This window comes from Tamandua tetradactyla, chromosome 16 (genome assembly GCF_023851605.1).
Source record: "Tamandua tetradactyla isolate mTamTet1 chromosome 16, mTamTet1.pri, whole genome shotgun sequence".
Taxonomy (NCBI): domain Eukaryota; kingdom Metazoa; phylum Chordata; class Mammalia; order Pilosa; family Myrmecophagidae; genus Tamandua; species Tamandua tetradactyla.
The window spans coordinates 3489044-3509382 of NC_135342.1; the positions used below are offsets into that span (position 1 = coordinate 3489044).

At 45.2% G+C, this 20339-nt stretch overlaps 1 protein-coding gene across 1 annotated transcript in view; it reads right to left on the reverse strand.

The window, feature by feature from the left end:
- NLRP5 (NLR family pyrin domain containing 5) overlaps positions 1 to 20339 on the reverse strand; it is a 35241-nt gene that overhangs the window by 2140 nt on the left and 12762 nt on the right. Inside the window, exons 5-12 of the mRNA XM_077133375.1 lie at positions 17431 to 19012; positions 14857 to 15027; positions 12859 to 13026; positions 10048 to 10218; positions 8056 to 8226; positions 6438 to 6608; positions 4551 to 4721; positions 1447 to 1617 (exon numbers count right to left, since the gene is read on the reverse strand). Coding sequence (XP_076989490.1) covers positions 1447 to 1617; positions 4551 to 4721; positions 6438 to 6608; positions 8056 to 8226; positions 10048 to 10218; positions 12859 to 13026; positions 14857 to 15027; positions 17431 to 19012 — 2776 coding nt within the window. The remainder of the gene's footprint in view (positions 1 to 1446; positions 1618 to 4550; positions 4722 to 6437; positions 6609 to 8055; positions 8227 to 10047; positions 10219 to 12858; positions 13027 to 14856; positions 15028 to 17430; positions 19013 to 20339) is intronic.

Here is a 20339-nt window from a genome sequence, read left to right on the forward strand (position 1 = left end):
AACCAGCATTTGCACACGAGGAAAGACTTCTCCTGAAAGAACCCCACTTAACCTACTGTGAAATCTGTTAACTTGGGCCTCCAGAGCTCTATGGCATGGTAGCCATGAAGTTTCATCTTCTCTCTCACTCCAGGAGACCATCCCACCTTAGCAGTTGGGTATATCCTGGTACCTGCCATCTCAACAGCATCCCAACTTGATTCCACTCTACTCTGACCCCTAACCCAGTTCCTCTTCTATCCCCTCCAGAGCAAAAACATCTTTAGAGAAGAGTTTTCAAACGTTTCTCAACGTCCTCATTCTTTGGTCCACCATGACCTGACTCTGCATCCACCATCTCACCCAAACTACTCAGAGGCTAATGGCTCCAAGTTACCACAGCCAAACCTTCTTCTGTCTTCATCTTACTTTAGCTTTCAGCTCAAGACACAGTGGCTCACTACCTTCTAAAAATATTGGCTCCTCTTAGCTTCTCTGGTGTCATACTCGCTTGCCTTTCTTTTTGAGTTTAGCTACTATGCCTTAGGCTCCTTCACTGGTTTCTCACATCTTCCAATTGTAACCTGCAATACTTGAGTGTTTATTACGTTTTGGGCACTGCTCTAAGTTCTTTCATGTGTTAACACACACTTTCTTTAATCTTCACCACCACCCTAGGAGATATCCCCCATATTACAGAAAAGAAAACCAAGGCACAGATATGTCAAGAAACTTCTCCACTGTCATTAAGGTATTCAGGACAAGAACCACAATTTAAAGCCAGCCAGCCTGGCTCCAGAGTCCTTGTGCCACGCACTATTTCATACTGCTATTTCATCTCTCTCTCTCTTAAATCTTTAATTTAGCCAGAAAATTTTAAACAAAAAATTAAAGATCACATAGCTTCTTAAACTTTCCCTTTGGCATCTCATCACACTTGGAATAAAATTGAAATTAAAAAAAAATCTGGCCTTAAGGGTACTCCCTAATCTGGGAGCTGGCCCCCTTATTTCATCCACCTTGCCTCTGCCCTGCTTCCTTCTATCCCTCAGTTACTCACCCCAGCATGCAGCCCGAGAGGCTGCCCTTGCACCTCTCAGCTGTGCCTCTGATCTTAGATCCTACTATGCAGCTTTTGTCTCTCAGGTCCCCAGCCAAACATCTCCTCAGTGAGATCTGACCGTGCAATCTAAATTACCCCCATGCCGTCATTCTCCCCTATTTCGTCGTCTCCTCAACATTGGCCACCTGCAGCAATCCTAAACTTCCCATCGGTACATTTGCCTCCCCCTCCCCAACATAAGCTCTGTGTCGCAGGCCCCTTGCATCTCCTTCCCACATCCACGCCCTGGCACCCAGCAGCTCCCAGGGGCAGGGAACACCCCCCGCTGGTTGAATAAACCATGTTAGCTCCCCTGCCAGCCTCCAGCCCATGATGGAGACGGAAGATGATCCCCAGGGACTTACCCTACAGTTTTTAGATTAGATGTGGGGCTTCCGAAGGCCACGCACAGCTTGGTGGTCCCAGTAGTGCCGAAGTTGTTCTGATTCAGGTTTAAGCTGCTGAGGCTCCGGTTGCAGCAGAGGGCAGAGGACAGTGCCTCGCAGCTGTCAGAGGTCAGTCCACACGCCTCCAGCCTGCAGGGCCCGCACACCCGAGGAGTAACCCCTCCGTCCAGCCCAAGCCGGCCCAGGCCTGGTTTCAGCCCCACGCGAGTCCCACGAGACGCAGAATAGGCAGATGCAGTGCAAACCCTCTAGGACTAATGTGGGTGCGATATTTGCTATCCTTTGCCAGCCTTGTATATAGATAGTTTGCGATCCCCCCCGATGCTCGGAGAAATAATTTTCCTATTTTGTTGGGCAAGAGGTTTAACCCGAGGCTCCTTCTCTATTCTTCCATCTCATTGCTTTAATTCTTTCATCCCCTCAACTTCTCTCTATGCAGTGGTGTTCCTTCTCTGCTTTTTTTTTTTTAATCCCACTTGGCTTCCATCTTCCATTATTTTCCTTAAACTTTATCTTTTGAAATAACTTCAAACTTATAGGATCATTGCAAAAATAATATAAAACCCATACAGAGAACCCTAAAATAACCCCTCCTGATAACCTGGTCCAATTCTAGTATTTGGCTGCCACATCTTGTGGTATCATTCTGTCTATCCATCCGTCTGTCCATCTGTTACCAATTCTCTAAACATCTGAGAACAGGTCAAATACATCATGCTCTTTGAAAATATATCATGCTCTTTGAACACTTAATACTTCCATGTATGTTCCCTAAGAACAAGGTTATTCACTTACAAAACCACCTTCAGTGCAGTTACCACATTCAAGAAATTTAACACTGATATAAAACTTAGTCTATATCCCAATTTTTCCCTAGGTCCCAATAACATCTTTTTGAGCCTTTTCTCCCCCATGATGAGATCTAGCCTAGGCTCATGCATTGCATTTAATTGTCATTGCCTCTTTAGTTGCTCTTGAATTTCGGTTGTAGAAATGCAGTCATGACATATACATGGCTTTCCCACCTCAACCAATCCAAGCACACCATTTCATGGTATTAATTAGTCAGATTCACAGTGTCGTGCTGCCCTCACCACCGTCCATCGCCAGAACTCTCCCATCACCCCAAACAGCAGCATCATCTAATACTTTTAATCAGTCTCTTCCAAATAACATCTCTCCCTTAACCATCTATACTTCATTATATCCACCTGGTACTATCCCAAGCTTGAACAAACCCAGCTTTCTACCCTCTCAGGACCTGTACACACGCGGCCAGAACTGCAGGAGCAAAAGGAAAAAGTGAGGGCAGGTTGGTACCATATGCAGTCATACTAATGTAACAGCTGTTTTCACTTGGATACATTTTTCTGCCTAACTTGCTTTCCTTCTCCCTGAAACAGTTATTTCAAACAAACTCTCTTCTCTGCAAACTTCTGAACCCATCTTCTTCCTCCTTGTGCATAACAAATGACCTCACCCCCTTCAAGTAAATAAAAAACCATTAACAGGAAAACTCTAAACTTTCTAGCACGAAACCAACTAATATCTTGCATGTACATTCCCTTTTCCATCTGTAAGAAGGGAGGAAGCGGCCCCACCACTCTCAGAGGTTAATTTCACTCGCGTTCAGGCTCATACTCATCCATCTATGTGGTACCTCTTACCATCACTGGTTTTCCTCTATCCTGTGCCTCTCTTTAGAAACAACACCAAAGAACCCAAGTCTTCATCCAATCCCAACTCACGCTCTAGCTACAGGTGGCTAAAACTACCTGAACTGCGCCCACAAGCCTTATTTTCCCCCTTTTATTATAAAAGAGTCCTCAGATATACAGTCTGGAATGACCAGGACATTTAAAACTTATATACCCACCACTTGGCTTAAATAGCTATCAGTATTTCATTCTACCTATCTACCTGGCGAGCTATTTCATAGCAAGCTCTCTACTGTGAGGTTCCACCCTAAATACCTCAACATGCATCACCAAAAAGCACTTAACAATACTTCTTGCCCCCTTTCACTGAACTTAATGCTCATCTTTTGGGTTTCAGATGAAACCCAGTCTTTCCCCAAGTATCTTCTCATCGGCTTTCTCAGCTTTTACCTTCATTCTCCCTAATTTTAACCTGAATCATCCAGCAGGGGCTTCCAAAGCGAGAACTAGAAGCACCCGTGGCATCGTTAGAAATGCAAACGCTCAGGTCTCTCCGTCCTTCTGAACTCATAACCCTAGGAAGGGCCCAATATGCATGCACATATACACAGTCCCTCCCCTTTAAATTAGGGTCACGTAAGGTCAAGGTCACATAAAATTAACCACCTTAAAGTAAACAATTCAGTGGCACTTAGGACCTTCTATGTTTTACAGCCACCACTGCTGCCATCCAGTTCCAAACACCTGTCACCCCCAGAGGAGACCCCATGCTCATCAGTAGTCCCTCCCCAGCCCCTGCCTGCCTCTCATCTACTTCCTGGGTCTGTAGATTCACCTCTTCTGGACGTTTCATACCAATGGAACCATATGGTGTGTGGCCTCTCCTGTCTGGTTCTCTCACTTGGCACAGAGTTCGAGGTTCACCCACAGTGTTTCCGAAGCACGTGCTGGCATTTCTTCCTTTTTATGCCTGGAATAACTTTCCATCATATGAACCAGCATTCTGCCTCTCGAGCACCCCCCACCCCCATCCCCCATGATCTTCTGAACTCGAGTTTGTGGGATGCAATCATTTGCTCTTTGTCTGACTTCCTCACTAGACTGTTTATGCCAGCACGCCAAGGGCTCACCCACCTCTGTATTTTTTTCTAGTACCACGTGGTTGTTTGATAAATACCTGTTTTTCAAGCGCTTACTACCTCCAGCCCCGCTCAAGTTTTTTGTGATCTCATTGCACCTGCGGATGCTGGGCTGGAATCTGCCCTGTGACTCTGCAAAGGCTCCCCTCTGTCTAGTTTTATGGGGCTGCGAGACCAGCATATCATCCCTTTGTGAGTGACTCTGCACCCAGCACCCCTCTCTCAGGGTCCCCCAGCCCTTGAACCCACGATTGCAGGGACTTGCCCGAGTCTCCTCAGGGAGGTGCTCTCTTGTTTCAAGCCCTCGCACAGCCGGATGGCACCCTCGTCACCCAGCTCGTTGGACGCCAGGTCCAGGCTCCTCAGGTAGTTGCTTCTCCTGATCACTGAGGACAGACTCTCGCAGCAAGCGGAGCTGAGGCAGCAGCTCACCAGCCTGCAAGGAGGAGAGGGAGCACCAACCCGGGCCTCACGAGGTGGTACCACACCGGCACACTCACGGGAGCTCCCGGTACCCTTTGCAATGGCTGCCCTTTCTGTCCATCCTGGGAACGGCGTTGACCCCCAGGGGGGACAGGGAGGACAAGTGGAAAGCATGGGAAGCGTTTGATGCGACTTAAAATGAGCCCATCAGAACTTGCTCCCCACCCGGAAATGGGATAGTTTCCCTACGGGAGAGGAGGGGAGAGAGAAAAGCATAGGTGAGTACAAGTTGGTGGAGTTCCTGTCAGAGGAACAAAAGCCCTGAGAGGGAGAGAAAAGATGACAGGATTTTGCTGAAATTCTAGAAGGGGCTCAGGATCCAAAGGTGGAGAAGCCTCAGGCTCTCTCCTCAGGCAGCTTGGCCAGCAGGGCTAGAAATGACCCTCCTGAAGTGATGGCCAGGTGATTCCGCTGAGTAGATTTGACTGAACCAGCCCAAATCCCATTTCCTTATCTTAGCATGGGAAGAGCAGATTCATCCCACTGGGGCAAGAGCCCATCCTGATGGGGCTCAGGCTGGGAGGGGCTCATCCCTGAACATCAGGTGGACCGGCCAAGCCTTAGACGCCAGCACAGATGACAGGACCAAATAGTCCCCCCAGCTCTGTCCTTGCTCTAAAATTTAAATGCAATCCCAAAAGAAAGCGTATCTCCAATTGACTAAGATGGCATTTTCCTACCATGTACAAATAGGATTGGTTATTTTAATCAATAAATGGAGTAATTAATATTTGAGGGTTGGGGGTACTCAGATTTATGGACTGATCGTTGCCAACTCTTTTCTTCTATTTATTATTGGGAAAGGAGGGATCTCAAAATAAGCCCACATCTTGGTCCATTAATTCTACCCTTTGTAAATGATCATAAGGAAACACTACCACCTATGCAAAGATTTAAGGTATACAGGACTAAAACACTGGACATAAGCTAAGTGTCCAGTTTTAGGGGATTTATTAAGTTTGGCACACATTAAATGGAATACTATGCCATGCTTCATTTAACGATTAGAATCTACATATGCTCAAGGTGAGACCGAGTCCACAGCCACTTGTTACACTGGTTCCCTGCACATTCTAGCTCCCCATTGGCATATGACTGCTGGGGAGGCTACATAAGGTAAGACATAGCAAGATATTTAGAGTCCTGTGTCTGCCACGTGGTGAAACATTAAATGCAGTTATGCATCCAGGGAAAAAAAATTCCGGAAAACATTAATCAAAATATTGATAGTAGTTGCTGCTTGGTTGTGAGACTATAGATTGCTTTCTGCTCATTTAAAACTTTTAATTTTTCCATAATCTGTTTAATGAGGGAATATTCCTAGTAATAGAAGGAGCCCCACAGGGAAACCTGGTTAAGAGACAAACTTCCCCTACTTGCACTCCACCTCCAGGATGAAAAGCTGAAGATTCAGAACAAGATGACCCCTCCCAAGGGCTGGACAGGATTTAGGAATCAAGGGTGAGCTAGAACTCCTCAGGTCCTTCCATGGGGCTTGTGTTCTAGCTCCTTTGCCCTTCAACACCTTTTCCCGCACATCAACTTCTCCAGAACATCTACCGGCAAAACAAGCATCCGTTGGCCCTGGGACCAGTTTTGGGTTCCAGTCTCATTTCTCTTTGTTTTCTGGGAACCCTAAACCCTGATTTGGCAGCTGTGGGAAACTTACTCTAGGTCCTGGAGGCGACAGTATGGTTCCCTCATGACCTCACACAGAAGCTTTACCCCGTCGTCTTGCAGGGTGTTCTGGCTAAGGCTCAGGTGCGTCAGACTCCTGTTGCTTATAAGTGCAAATGCAAGAAAGCCGCCACTAGCTGCTTGCAGGTTGCACTGATTAAGTCTGTAAGACACAAGGAAAAAGGGGGGGGGGGGTCACCCTTGTATTCTCTTGGGTGAAGGACTTCTCTTGACCTCGGGTTGCTCCTCTGTGGAAAGGGGTGATGGTAGCATTTAGGACGGTTCGACTTCAATGGCAAGATGCTCGTACAGTACCTGGCATAATACGCACTGATGCCATTCCAGATATTTGGATCTCTTTCCCATTTGCCTTCCTGCTCAGTGTATTAGTTTCTTCCTGCTGCTGTAAAACCGCCACAAACTCGGTGGCTTACAACACAGATTAATTATCTTACAGCTGTGAAGGTCAGAAGTTCAACGTGGGTCTCTCTCTGGGCTAAAGTCAAAACATTGGCAGAGCTGGGTTCCCTCCGGAGGCTCTTGGGGAGAACCCATTTCTTGCTTTCTCCAATCCTTAGAGACTGCCTATGCTCCTTGGTGCCTGGCCCCCAGTCAGCAGTTACGTCACCCAGTGGCCACTCCTCTCTGCTCTCCTTGCCTCCCTCTCAGAGGGACCCTTGAGGTTACATTGGGAATACCTAGATAATCCAGCATAATCTTCCCATCTCAAGATCCTTAAATTACATTTCAGTCCCTTCTGTTTCAGAGGTTAGGGCATAGCGGTCTTTGGGGGGAGACTATTTTCCTAGACATTCAATGTCTCTGCATCACTCCTCTCGGGAGACTTATCATATGGTCGACAAGTACATTAAGGTTGTATTCTTTAACAGAATTTCTGGCTACAGATACACTGTGAAGTCACGTACAACATTTCACACGAAGAAGTTATTGGTGGACTAACTTGCCAAGGGGGATACGTTGGCGGAAGAGCAAGATTCTAATGCAGCATGCAAAGTAAGTTGATGGCACTGAGCAGGAAACACAAAACTCTCACTCACTGTCAAATCAAAGAATGTTTATGAATGTAATTTGGCAACACCAGGAGACTTTTTTTAAAATAAAGAGTACTTGGGATGTCTTGTGGCACGGTAGCTAGAGGATGCTATTCACATCACAGTCTGTGTGTGAGGTGTTTCTTAGAATAGTGCAAGGCGCAGCCTGTGGGGTTGCTGGCTCTGCATTCCTATTACCAGCAGAAAATCTCACCCATTTATTACCTCTCTTCCACCCAGAACCTAAGCCATGTGAAGCAAGGGACCCATCTGCTTTTCATCTTTGCAGCCCTCATCCCTAGCAGCGTCTGCCCGTATTGAATGGTTAATGTTTGGATAAAGGATTTCCCAGTGTAGGAAAATGAAAGGCAGAGGCTGGGTTTTTCCAAGGAAAGGCAGGATCCAGGAGAGGATCCTCAGGGGTAGGCTTTGCACACAAGTCCCTTCGTCATCGTACCAAGGGTTTCCCTCTCCCCTACCGCTCTGTGCTTTGAGGTCTTCACCGTGCCATCAGTCAGACAGCTCTGAAGCCCTCAGAGGGAGGTGGAGCACACTCACATCAGCCTCTGGAGATAACAGCTGGGATGTTTTAGAAATCGACACAAGGCGTTCACGCCATCATTTCCCAGGTTGTTGCCGGCCAGGTAGAGGCGAGTCAGGTTCTGGTTGATGATGAAGACAATGGCCAAGTTCTGGCAGCTGGATTCTTTGAGACCACAGTGCCCCAACCTGCAGGAGACGCCCAGAAAGCAAGCGAGGCTTTAACATTCTTATTGTGATAACACTGATACGACGTGAAATTTCCCATTTTAGCCATTTTCATGTGAACAATTCAATGGTATCAATTACACTTGTAATATTGTGCTACCATCTACAATAAGCCTTTTTGAGGTCTATTCTTCGAGTTTCACCTGTCCCTATCTTGCTAGAAAGCGAAACGTCACTCCCAGCTCCCTTGTCCCTGCGCATATGGCAATGCTGCTTCAAGTAATAGTATTTGAAAATAAAGGTTTACTAGTACTTCTCTGATGGGATTGTCACAAAGCTAAATAGATTAGCACACATAAAGGGTTTAGGATAGCATATCGCATATGGCAAACACCTCGACAGGAAGGACAGAGGAATCTTCTGGTACACGTGGGTAATGGCTTGGTGGGCTTTTGGAGGCAGAGAGTACAGTCCTGTAGGGTAGTTAGGATCACATGGCTATTGAGTGGTTGGCATATGGCTAGTGTACCTGAGAAGATGAATCTTAAATTCTATTTAATTCTCATTAATTGAAATCTAAATAGATACATGTGGCTATCCTATTGGAGAATATAGTAGCACATACTTAATCAGATGTAAACTGGAGGTCTATGGGCCAAGTAGGACTTCTATTTTGCTAGGAACAAAAAGGTATTCTATTTTAAGAGCCAGAAAATTCACATAAAACAAACAAACAAAAAAAACTTCCAAGTGTACTTGAAACAATTTCTAGATGTGGCAACAACCCCCTGGAACTGAAAATGCATCTGCCTTCTTCAGAACATATCTACATATGACAATGTAGATATTGGGTCAAAATGAAATATAACAGACAGTATCGTTCAATATGGTAGCCATAGCCTTGTGCAGCTATTGAGCAATTGACAGGTGACTAATGTGACTCAGGAACTGAATTTTATATTTAATTTAAGGTTAAATAGCTACACATGGCTTGTGGCTACCATATTGGATGGCACATGCTGGAGAACAAGCCTTGGCTTTGAATCTCAGCTTCACCATTTAGTAATAGCCCAACCTTGTTCAAGTGATTCAGCCTTTCTAAATCTGCCCCTTTATTTAACAGTAAGATCAACAATAGTACCATCTTATTCCATAGACCTGCGTGTAGACGCCGAAAAAGCATCAGTGTACCTGTCCAACTCAGTAAGCGTTCATCGTTAACTTTCCCTATGGAGGGAGAGGGAGGATAAAGAGTTATCAATAAGAAAATGATATTCCTTTGTGCCATTTGTCATTAGGGGTGGGGGAATCTATGGCCCCCTCATATTTCCACCTGGGAGAATTTCTTCTAGAAGAATGTGCCTGGACTTTTCCTTACGACTCACTGCCCCTGCTGCACCTGAGGAGATAGCAGTTATATGATCATTCAGTTTGGATGATACCCTGCTCAAACCCTTCTTCTCTGTCCTCTCCCTTAAGGAATCTGTCCCTATAAAGGAGACTTGGTGTGTCCAGCTATTTCAGTAACTGGGTGGGTGAGACTTATTTGAGTTTTAACAAACCCATTTGGACACATCTACGCCTTATGCTCCAGGAGGCCCTATCAGCTGGCCAGAAAAGCCCTGTCCATAAGAAAAGCCATAAAATATTTCCATTTGGCCTACTCCTGCTTACAGAAAAGAGAGGTGTTATTTATTGGGCTTCCGTTAAACCCCAGTATTGGAGCACTCCCTGGAGGTCACATCTCCCAACACAGCTTATACATCAGCTGCTTCCCTTCCATCTTTTGGATGACGCAGGTGAGAGAAGACACTCCTGGTGAAAGGAAGGGATTGCACTTACGCCAGCTTCTGCAGGTTGCAAGTTGGGTACTTCAGAGCCTCGCAGAGAGGCCGTAGCCCCTTGTCTGTCACGTTATTTCCTGTCAGGCTGAGGGATTTTAGGCTGGTGCACATAATAAGGGCTTTGGCGATCATCAGACAACTGCTTTGTGTTAGTCCACAGGAATTCAACCTACAGAGACAGGGAAGATAAGGCTCATCCCCAGCCATGCTGCCCCAGCCACTTTGACTGCGCCATCTACTCCTGCTGCCTCCCAGCTCTCCCCAAAGCAATTGTCTCCCCAGGCTCACTGCACCCCAGCTCCTGCACCATCTTGCTGGCCCCTGGACACTGACTGCTCCCATCTCAGGAAAGGAACATTTGCTGTTTCTTCAGTTTGCAGAATCTTCTCTACATTCTCCTTCCACCCTGGACTTTACATGTTTCCTCTCTTAACCTTCATTCAGGTCTCTTGAATGTCTCTTCTTTGGAGTAAGCTGGTTTCACCATCCTACCTAAACAGTTTCACCTCATGAGCTCTGTTCCTTCCTATCCAACACTTTATTCACAACCATCTGACATTCCATATATTTATGTTTATATGCTTATTGTCTTCTTCCCTAGAATGGCATCTTCTTGAGGGTGGGAACCTGACTTGCCTTGTTCCCTGCTCTATCTTCAGCACCTACAATAGTGCTTGGTTTTCAGTAGGCACTCAAACTTGCTGAAAGGTACAACCTTTTGGGAAAGCTGGAAGCATTTACTAAAGCGGAATATGCATCTACCCCACGACACGGAAATTCTACCCTCTAAGTATATTTCCATGATCAGACATGTCTCCTAACCTCATCTTTGACTCAGTTTACCATCTGGAAGATGGATGACTTCTACTCATCTCAGTGTGCTTGTGAGGCTCAGAAGAATTAATACCCACAAAGCAGTAAGAGCAACGCCTGGCTGTGGCAGAGACAAGCTGTGCCAACTTCCTCTTGCTTCCCCTGGGCCACACTTCCCAGCCTGCCTTGCAGTGGGCATAGTCACATGACAGGTTCCAGTTAAGAGAACGCAGGGAAGTGACTTACAATTTGGGATGGGGGACATCAAACCTCCATGCTTCTCCCAGCTCACCCTACTTCTAGAAGCTGAATGTCTGTTCCAGCAGGATCCTGGAAGCTGGCATCATGGCAGACCCGTTAAGACCGGGTGGCAAAGACCCCTCCCCACCCTGGAATATTCTTTGAAGTACTTACATAGGCAAGAAATGATTTTTTCTGATCTATCATACATTTCTGGGTCTATTTTTCACAGGACCTAACTGATACAGCAGTACATAGACAACAACGAGCATTAATTATGGCTGTGTTGAACTTAATTTTAGACAGACCTTTTAGGGGTCTCCAAATTTGTAGGTGTGTATGCATTGGTGGGCACACGTGTGCCTGTGTATGTTTCCCTACGCTAAACTTGTGAGAGCACACTGAGCAGAAGCTTTGTCTCATTCACCAATATATCTCCAGAGCCGATTATACTATTGCAAAAATAACAGGAGACCTAACTCTTTTGAATGAAAGCTATTCCAATCTCTTCCATGTGATATTCCATCAAAATCCTTCAGTATGAGAAACAATAAAAGGAAAAAGAAAGATAAAAATAAGAAAAGAAAAAATAAGAAAAGAAAATAATTAAAAGGAAAACAAAAAAGAAAGAAAAAGAAAAAAAATTAAAATCCTTCTGTGTGGCCCAATCTATCTTTCAAAGTCATCTTCAGTTTAGAGAGTTAGAGTTAGTGAATCATCCATCCCATTCATCATTCAGTAGATATTTGGGGGCATAATCTGAGACAGGTACAGAGAATACAGCAGTGACCAGAGCAGATCAATCAATACTCCTGCCGTCATGAGCTCCTGGAAGGTGAACTCATTAGGATTCCAGAAAATGGGCTGTCAATCCCACCATACGACTTTTCCCTTGCCTCGCCACCTCTTCTTTTTTCTGAAAATGCATGTTATTTAGCCCGAGCTCTCGTTGCCCTATTTGCCAAATTTCCAGCGAGTTGGCAGTTGCCTCCGCTTTGTTCCTAGAGAAGTTTGTGAGACGCGTAATACTGAGCAAACATGCACATATCCACCCTGCAAGCTCTTCCATGCTTTGGCTGACTTCCTAGAGCTGAACTCTTAAGTCTGCAGTTTCCGAGTTACAGGACAAACACACCTGGGGCATATCCACGGCTACTGTGTATCAATTAAAGTTCAAAGCAGGGCTTGTGCGGATCTGTTTTGAAATCCATAAGTTGTGAGTATTTTTAGATCTCACTGATCTGACACAAAAATCACACCCAGGATTCACAAACAGTGGGACATCTACACCATGGAAAATCACTCATCAACGAAACGGACCAAACTGGGACAGATCTCAAAGGCACATGCTGAATTAAAAAAAAAAGTCAATTTCAAAAGGTCACAAATGGTACCACTCCATCTACATAACATTCTCACATGAAAGAATTAGAGACCAGTAGTTGTCAGTGACAAGCGACAGTGGGGTGAGGAGGAGTGTCTGACAATGAAGGGGCAGTGTCGGTGATGGGACAGCTGTTTCTTGATGGTTACAAAAATCCACAAGCACGACAAAGTGACGGAGTGAAAATACATGTTGTACCAATATCAGTCAACATTCCGATTTTGATATTGTACCGTAGTTGCAGAAGATGTAGCCATTGGGATAGAGTGCCTGAAAAGCACACGGGACCGCTCCGGGAATCGATAATGATTTCAAAATGAAAGTTAGCAACAGAAAAAGCCAGGACAACACAGAAACACAGCCAAGATTTACCTCAAAGCCTCCAGCAAGCAGTTACGGTGTTTTAGGGCCGTGCACGCAGCCTCTATGTCTCTGTCTTTCAGGTGGGTGCTTTCCAGGTTGAGGTATTTTAGATTACGGTTGGTAATTAAGGTGGTCCAGAGATGTTGGAGGCCGAGGGTTATCTGTGCATCTTTAAGGCTGCAGAAGAGAACAAAACACAAGAGATGAATTGGGTACCCATGCCATGTAGTTGCACCTTAGTTTTCCACCCCCTCCTCTCCCATTCCAACTCTCATATCTGTAATTATTTGCCTCTATTTAACCTCAAAGCAACAAATATTGGGGCATCTTTGATGTACCAGGCACTGTGGATGGATTATTAGACAGTGCTGACCATTCAACTGTCCCTAACACTGTGGGGCTTCATCTAACAAGGGAGACGTGACAAAAGGTCGAACAAAAGGATTATGCTTAACAAAACACTACATATCCCTTAAGAATAGAATAGACAAAAGGTTGAAAGTAGGGACTCAAACACATAAATACCGGTGCCTCAGCGTTCACAGCAGCATTACTCACAATAGCCAAATCGGGCAGCAACACAAGAGCCCATACAGATGGGGGGGACAAAAGTGTGTAATATACACACAATGGAACATTATTCAACCATAGGAAGGATGTTCTGATACATGCAGCAACACAGATGAACCTTGAGGACATTATGTTGAGTGAGATAAGCTGGATACCAAAGGACAAATATTGTATGATCTCACTTCTATGTAATACCCAGAATATGCAAACCCAGAGAGAGGAGGCAGAATACAGATTAGCAGGGCAAGGTATGGGAGCAGGGAGTTGCTGCTCGGTGGATGCAGAGTCTCTGTGGGGTGATGGCGACAGTGGCATGACAGCGTGAATGCAATTGATAATGCCGAGTTGTATGCTCGAAAGGGGCTTAAAATGGGAAATTGAGTCGTATGTATGTTGCCACAATAAAAAGTTAGGAAAAAAGTAATAAAACAACTTTCAGATAATTCAAGTCCAAGTATAAAGAGTCAAATATCAGGACATGTATAATGGAATACCGTTGTATAAATATGCTCATAATTTCATGGGAAATTTATGGAAAGTTACAAGAAGATGTGAAAGTGGTTAATTAGGGATACAGGATGTTGAGGAAGAGTCAGGGAACTTACTTTGAACCCTGTGCTCTTCTTCAATCTCTTTGCCATTATCAGGTGCTGCTGTTGTATTACAAATACAGCAATGACACGACTGAAGCAAGTTATGGTGTACATGAGAGCTTAAAACAGGGGCATGACGAATGTGGAAGGCTGACAGGGAGGGCTGCCCACGAAAAGACGATGCCTAAAGAAGAGTTAAGGGTGGTGTAGGACCAAAGGTGAACAGGGGTTTATTCTGGGATCCCCTAGCTCCTTGACATAGCCCAGCTTAGGGAAGCTGCTCGGAGAAGAAATGGAAGTGGTAGGGAGGGGAAGAGCCTTGCAAACAAGAACTTGACTTGCTCTTGTCTTGGGCATCCCAAGTGCCGTGCCTGGTCTTGAAGGGTAAAAGAGTAGAACCTGTGTCTGAAGTAGAACTAGCACTTAATCCTCTACCGTAAGCACTTAGTGCAGTTCCCCAGGGCCTAGGAACAGACCCAATAATTTGCTAGGCATTCAAACTTATCTTTATTAACCTAAAAGCAGTAAGGACTGATGTACAACAGCTCCCTAAATCATGCACCTTTGATCTTGCCATTGCCTCCTGCTTACTGTTTGCCTGAAATGAGCTCCTCTCACCTTTTCCCCACTAACCAGCCCCAACTCATCCTTCAAGACAGACTAAGAGAAGCCCCTCAGTACTTCATTCACAAGGTCTGCACTTTTGGGAACATGGTTCCTATCCCTTTCACAGCACTTATGTCAGATTCTTCTTCTCTCAGTAGGTGAAGGAAGGGTGTGGGAGAAGAGCCATGACAGGTCCACACAAAGGGATTCCCGGGTGTCAGAGCCTGGGCAGCCTTACATGAGGGTCTTTATTTTGCAGACTGGAAGCCTCAGCTTGGTGCAGAGGGTCTTCATGGCCCATTCATTCAGGATGCTGCAGCTCAGGTCCAGGAGTCTCAGGTTTACCAGGGTGCTGAGCACGAAGCAGAACTTCTGCCACCACTTGGTGATGAGGGTCTTCCCCTGTGACCTACATCAGAGGGAGAAACAAACACACGCATCCACAGGATGGATTTTAACACAAGTAGCTGCTGCAGCAATGTCAGAGGAGAGAAGCTAGCCTGAGGCAAGACAGGGATAGCTTTAGGGGCTCCAAAACTGATTTCGCGGTCAACACCTTGTGCTTTGCCCGACTGCTTTCATATCCTCCTTCCCTTCTGAATATTTCAATACCAAAGGGGCGATAATCAGACAGATTAGGAACTGCCAAGTCTTGAATCAGATTTTTTTTTTTTAATTCTAGCTCCCCACTAGAATGGCTAACAGTATTTACTTTAGACCAGGGCTTCTCAACTGGGAGCAATTCTTCCTTCTAGAGGACATTTGGTAATACCTGGGCACATTGTCTGTTGCCATGACAAGGCCAAGTCATGTAGTCTAGGGGACAGTGTCTAAGGATGCAGCTAAATCTCCCACGAGGCACAGGACAAATTCCACCCCTCACCCTGAACAAAGTCGTCCAGCCCAAATTTCCAGTAGTGCTAAGGTAGAGAAATCCTGCCATATAAGATGGTGAGGGTTAAATGAGTTATGTTCCTGCCTCAGGGCACTCTCACCTGCTGCCCTCTCCTTCTGGAATGTTCTTTTCCAAAATACCTAGCGGTCTACCTCTTTCATGGTTGTCTCTCTTGGAGGTCTTTGTTGATCTTCCCATTTGGTTACTGAACATCCCTTTACTGTAATTTTTCTTGAAGGCTCTCATCACCATCTGACATAAGCTTCCATTTCTACCTACAAGATGCTAAATTCCATCAGAACAGGGGATTTTGATTTCTTCTACAGCCTCAATTCCCAGAACAGCACCCAACCCATCTTCGTTGAGTGAAAGACTGCTTGTAAAATACTCAGCATCATTCCTAGCACATGGTAGGTGCTCAATAAACGGGACTTGGGGTCTGTGCTGGTTTGAAGGGATATATGTTCCCTAGAAAAGCCATGTTCTAATTGAAATCCCATTTCATAGAGGCAGAATAATCCCTATTCAATACTGTCTGTTTGAAACTAATCAGATCATCTCCCTGGAGATGTGATTAAATTAAGAGTGGTTGTTAAACTGGATTAGGTGACGACATGTCTTCACCCATTTGGGTGGGTCTTGAGAAGCTTCTGGAGTCCTATAAAAGAGGAAACATTTTGGAGAATGGGAGATTCAGAGAGAGCAGAGAATGCTGCAGCACCACAAAACAGACCACCAGCTAGCGACCTTTGGAGATGAAGAAGGAAAATGCCTCCCGGGGAGCTTCATGAAACTGGAAGCCAGGAGAGAAAGCTAGCAAGCTAGAACGGGATCTAACAGCAAATGGACTGCTACTTTGTTTCCTGCAACACTTCAGGATTTAATTGTTTTCTGATTAACAATGGCTGCCACTTTTTCAAAGCCTTGGTGTGAAACAGACACTAGACTCCTGCCAAGTCAGACTTTGATCTGTGATGGTACTATTTCCCCCATATTATAGATGGATTCAGAGCTAGTTAGTGGCAGAGCTGAAATGCAAAACCAAGTTTGCCCAATGCTCTTAACCAGTATAAACCAGTGGTAGATGTAGCTCTGAGTATTACCTGAAGATAATTCTGTATCAGCTTATTGCCAGGCATAGTTCATAAATGCTTCCCCTATATACTCATTTTCTCCTAACAGCCCAATAGGTAGATGCTAAATACCTTTGTCTTACAGATGAGAAAACCGAGGCACAGAACAGTTGAGTAACTTGCTCAAGGCCACGGTACTAGGAAATAGAAGACTTGGGATTTAAATACCAGCAGACAGACATCTGGTCATCCTCTTGACCAGTGTACTAGATGGGTAATAGGAGGGCAGATATTCAGATAGTTGAACAAAGCACATTTTCCAGACCTGCATCATTCTACACAGTAAGTGCTAGCCACTCATGGCTACTTAAGTTAGTTAAAATAGAATCAAACCAAAGACAGCTTTTCAGTTGTATCAGCCACATTTCAAGGTCTCATTGGCGCCTGTGGCTAGTGGTTGTCACATTGGACTTCCAGGATTACAGAAAGTTCTGTTGGACAGCACTGCTCTAGACTCAGCTCTACACAAGCAAGACATAAACCCAAGTGTGCAGATCAATGTGAGGGGCTTTTAAAAAAGTTTATATCCTCAGGTTTCAACTGAGATTTCTCCTTTAATAATCTTGGATAGGGCTCACTTATTTTCAAATAGCTTTTCCAAGTATTGACGATTAGCCAGATTCAGGTCCTGCCATTTTAGACAGCTGGATAGCTTCTGGGTGTGACATTCTAAAACAATCATCTGGGATCCTGACATCTTTGGAAATCACGTTAGACACAGACAACAGGGGTACAGCCGACAAGCATCTGGCTTAGAAAGAGAGTGCAGCAGTGGGATACTCACCCATTGGGGTTCACGTGCTGGGTCTCAGTGATCTCATCCTTCAAGAAGATTTCTTTGACACTCAGTCGAATTTTCTGCAAATGCTGACAATACTGGAGACAGAAAGAAGACACGAGCAAGTCCATCTGCTGGTTGATTGGAAGCCACACTTCCTGGAAAGGTTCCAATGCCAAGCGAACAAACTCTTCATCTTGAGTCTCATAAAGGCAGTGGAAGGAGTCCAGGACATCTAGTGGCAAGGTGGCCTTGGCCTGCCTACCTAACAGAGAGACCCATTGCAGAAGCTCCTGCCTGATCACCAGGGGGACATGGCACCCAAGCAGCACCTCCAATTTCCTCATGGACTTCTTGTTCATGAGGCCGAACAAGAACCGCTTCATCTGAAGCAAGTGGGGATTAAAGCCAATTCTTTTAAGGTCCATCAGGCTCTTTGCATTCCCAATGGACAGGTGGTATGGATCACAGTCTTCTTCCATTCCCTCTAGGACATAGTACAAGGCAGCACAGAACTCCTGGAAGCTGAGGTGAAAGAAGGTGTAACATCTCTTGTCAAGGATATCCTGGGGAAGGATTTTCATGTGAAATAGGGAGGAGAGCTCGGACTCCTCCAGCCTGTAAAAACTCAGGTCGTCCCTGTAAAATACAAACTTCATATGCCACACTCCCTCCAAAGCCATATGACACAGGCCCTTCAAGATGGCTTTTTCTTTGGGGTTGAGACAGCGCTGCACTTTGTCCCGTGGGGTGAGCTGTTGGAACATGAAAGTGGTGTATAAGCTTGTGAGCGTTTGGCAAGTGGGGGAAAGATCGCTTTGTGCCACCTCCTGCAGAGCCGTGCAGATCATCGAGCACACAGCAAAAACCTGGCAATTATCGAACAGCTGGTCATTATCCATCACCGAGTTTAAGATTTGTAACTTCAGTTGCTCATCCTTAATCTGCTCAGAGATCATCTTAATCCTATGTTCCACCGAGATTCCCCCAACTAACAGGTACCGGGGTGACCTGATCACCGACTTGAGCTTTCCTAAGCCCACGTCTCTGATCGTAATCATTAAGGAACACTCTGGGAGGAGGGCCTTCTTCAGGAGGCTACTCATCAGGACGGACATCGGCTGCTTCTCAGCCCAGTCCCTACAGATCCTCTCGTCACTATCTTTGATGATGAAGCTCAGGTCATCGAAGCTGTCCAGGATGAACAGGAGCTTCTGTGGCTGGGACATGATCTCTGACACTGGAGCCTTGGAGTCTGGCCACTCCCTGGAAATCAGCTCAGCAAAACTTCCCTCCCCGAGCCACTGCATCTCTCTGGCATGGAGAAAGAAGATGTAGGAGAACATGTCCTTGTAAAGTTGATCTTGCGCCCAGTACAGCATGACCCTCCTGGCCAAAACTGACTTTCCAGTTCCGGATTTTCCATGCAGGACCACCGTGAGAGGCCGTGAGCTGCACCCATCTGGGTGAAAGGCGTCGACCAAAATTTTTGTCTGTGGCCAGTGGGTTACAGATTCTTCGAACGTGAAGGTGATGTCCACGTCCGTGGAGAATTTAGTAATCACATGTTGCTTGTAATTCCACTGGCCTAAATTGGAGACGAGAGGGTAAGAAAAACACACACACACGCACGTGCACATAGGGAACAGTTTGAAGAAAGCCTAGATTTTAGTTATCAAAAAAATAAAAACAACAACAACCCCGCCCCAGAATCAGTGGATTGTCAGGCACGTGGCCAACACACATAGTTCTGTCAGCAATGTACCTTTAAGGAGCACACATCCATCTTCCAAGATGACGTCCTCAAAAGTTTAGGATGAGCCTACAGAGGCTCCATCTTCAGCTTGTTTCTAAGCTGATATCTGTGATTGGCACACAATAGCTGACATTGTGTATTACTTTTGTTGGCTTATTGTCCATTTCCCCCTATAGACTCCAAGCAGGACTTTCTTATTCACTGTTGCATCTACAGTATCTCCACTGGAGACACCAATCATTTGTGAAATGAAACTATGTAGTTTCTGAAAGGCAGAATGCTGGGGGAGCTGAGGATGCTAAGCCTGCTCATTCAATACAGTCAGTTGTGGGTATTTAAATGAGCTAAAGTGGAATAAAATTAAAGATATAGTTCCTCGGGACCCATTTCAAGTGCATGAGGACATTTCAATGGCTCAGTGGTCTGCCATATTGGACAGTGAATCAAGTAATATTTTCATGATCACAGAAAGTTTCACTGGACAGCACTGCTCTAAACCCATGAGATAAGCAGTATGAAAATCCGAAGCAGGACAGATCCTGCCAGGAATTCCAAGCTCTACTGGGTAGTATCTATATAATTTGGGATAAGTTGCCTTCTTCTCTGGGCCTCAATTTCCCCACCTATGAAAGTAACATCTCAAGGCTTGTGATAAGTTGCCTCATTCTCTGGGCCTCAATTTCCTCACCTATGAAAGTAACATCTCATAGGCTTGTGTTGGAGAAGAACGTGCAGTTAATAAGGTGGTATACGGGGGAAAACACAACCAACATACACTGTGGACTTCAGTGGACAGCAACGTTCTACTATTCTTGCATTAATTGTAAGAAAGGCACCGCACCAATGCTAAGTCTCAACAATAGGGGAGTACAAGGGGTATGCATATGTATTTCTGAGCAACAAGAATGTTCTCAAATTGATCGTGGTGATGAACGCACAACTCTATACCAAGAGCCATCGACTGTACATGATTATACGGTGTGTGGATAAAACTGTTCAGAAATTACATTCAACATTAGCACAGGGCCTGGCAAAAATTATAAGTTGCACTGATTATCATTATAGACCATAATTCTCTTACACTACCCTGTTTTGTTTTTCATCCCAATCATAAACTTTAATACTTGTATATATTCAATTGTCTAGCCCCTAGCTTACA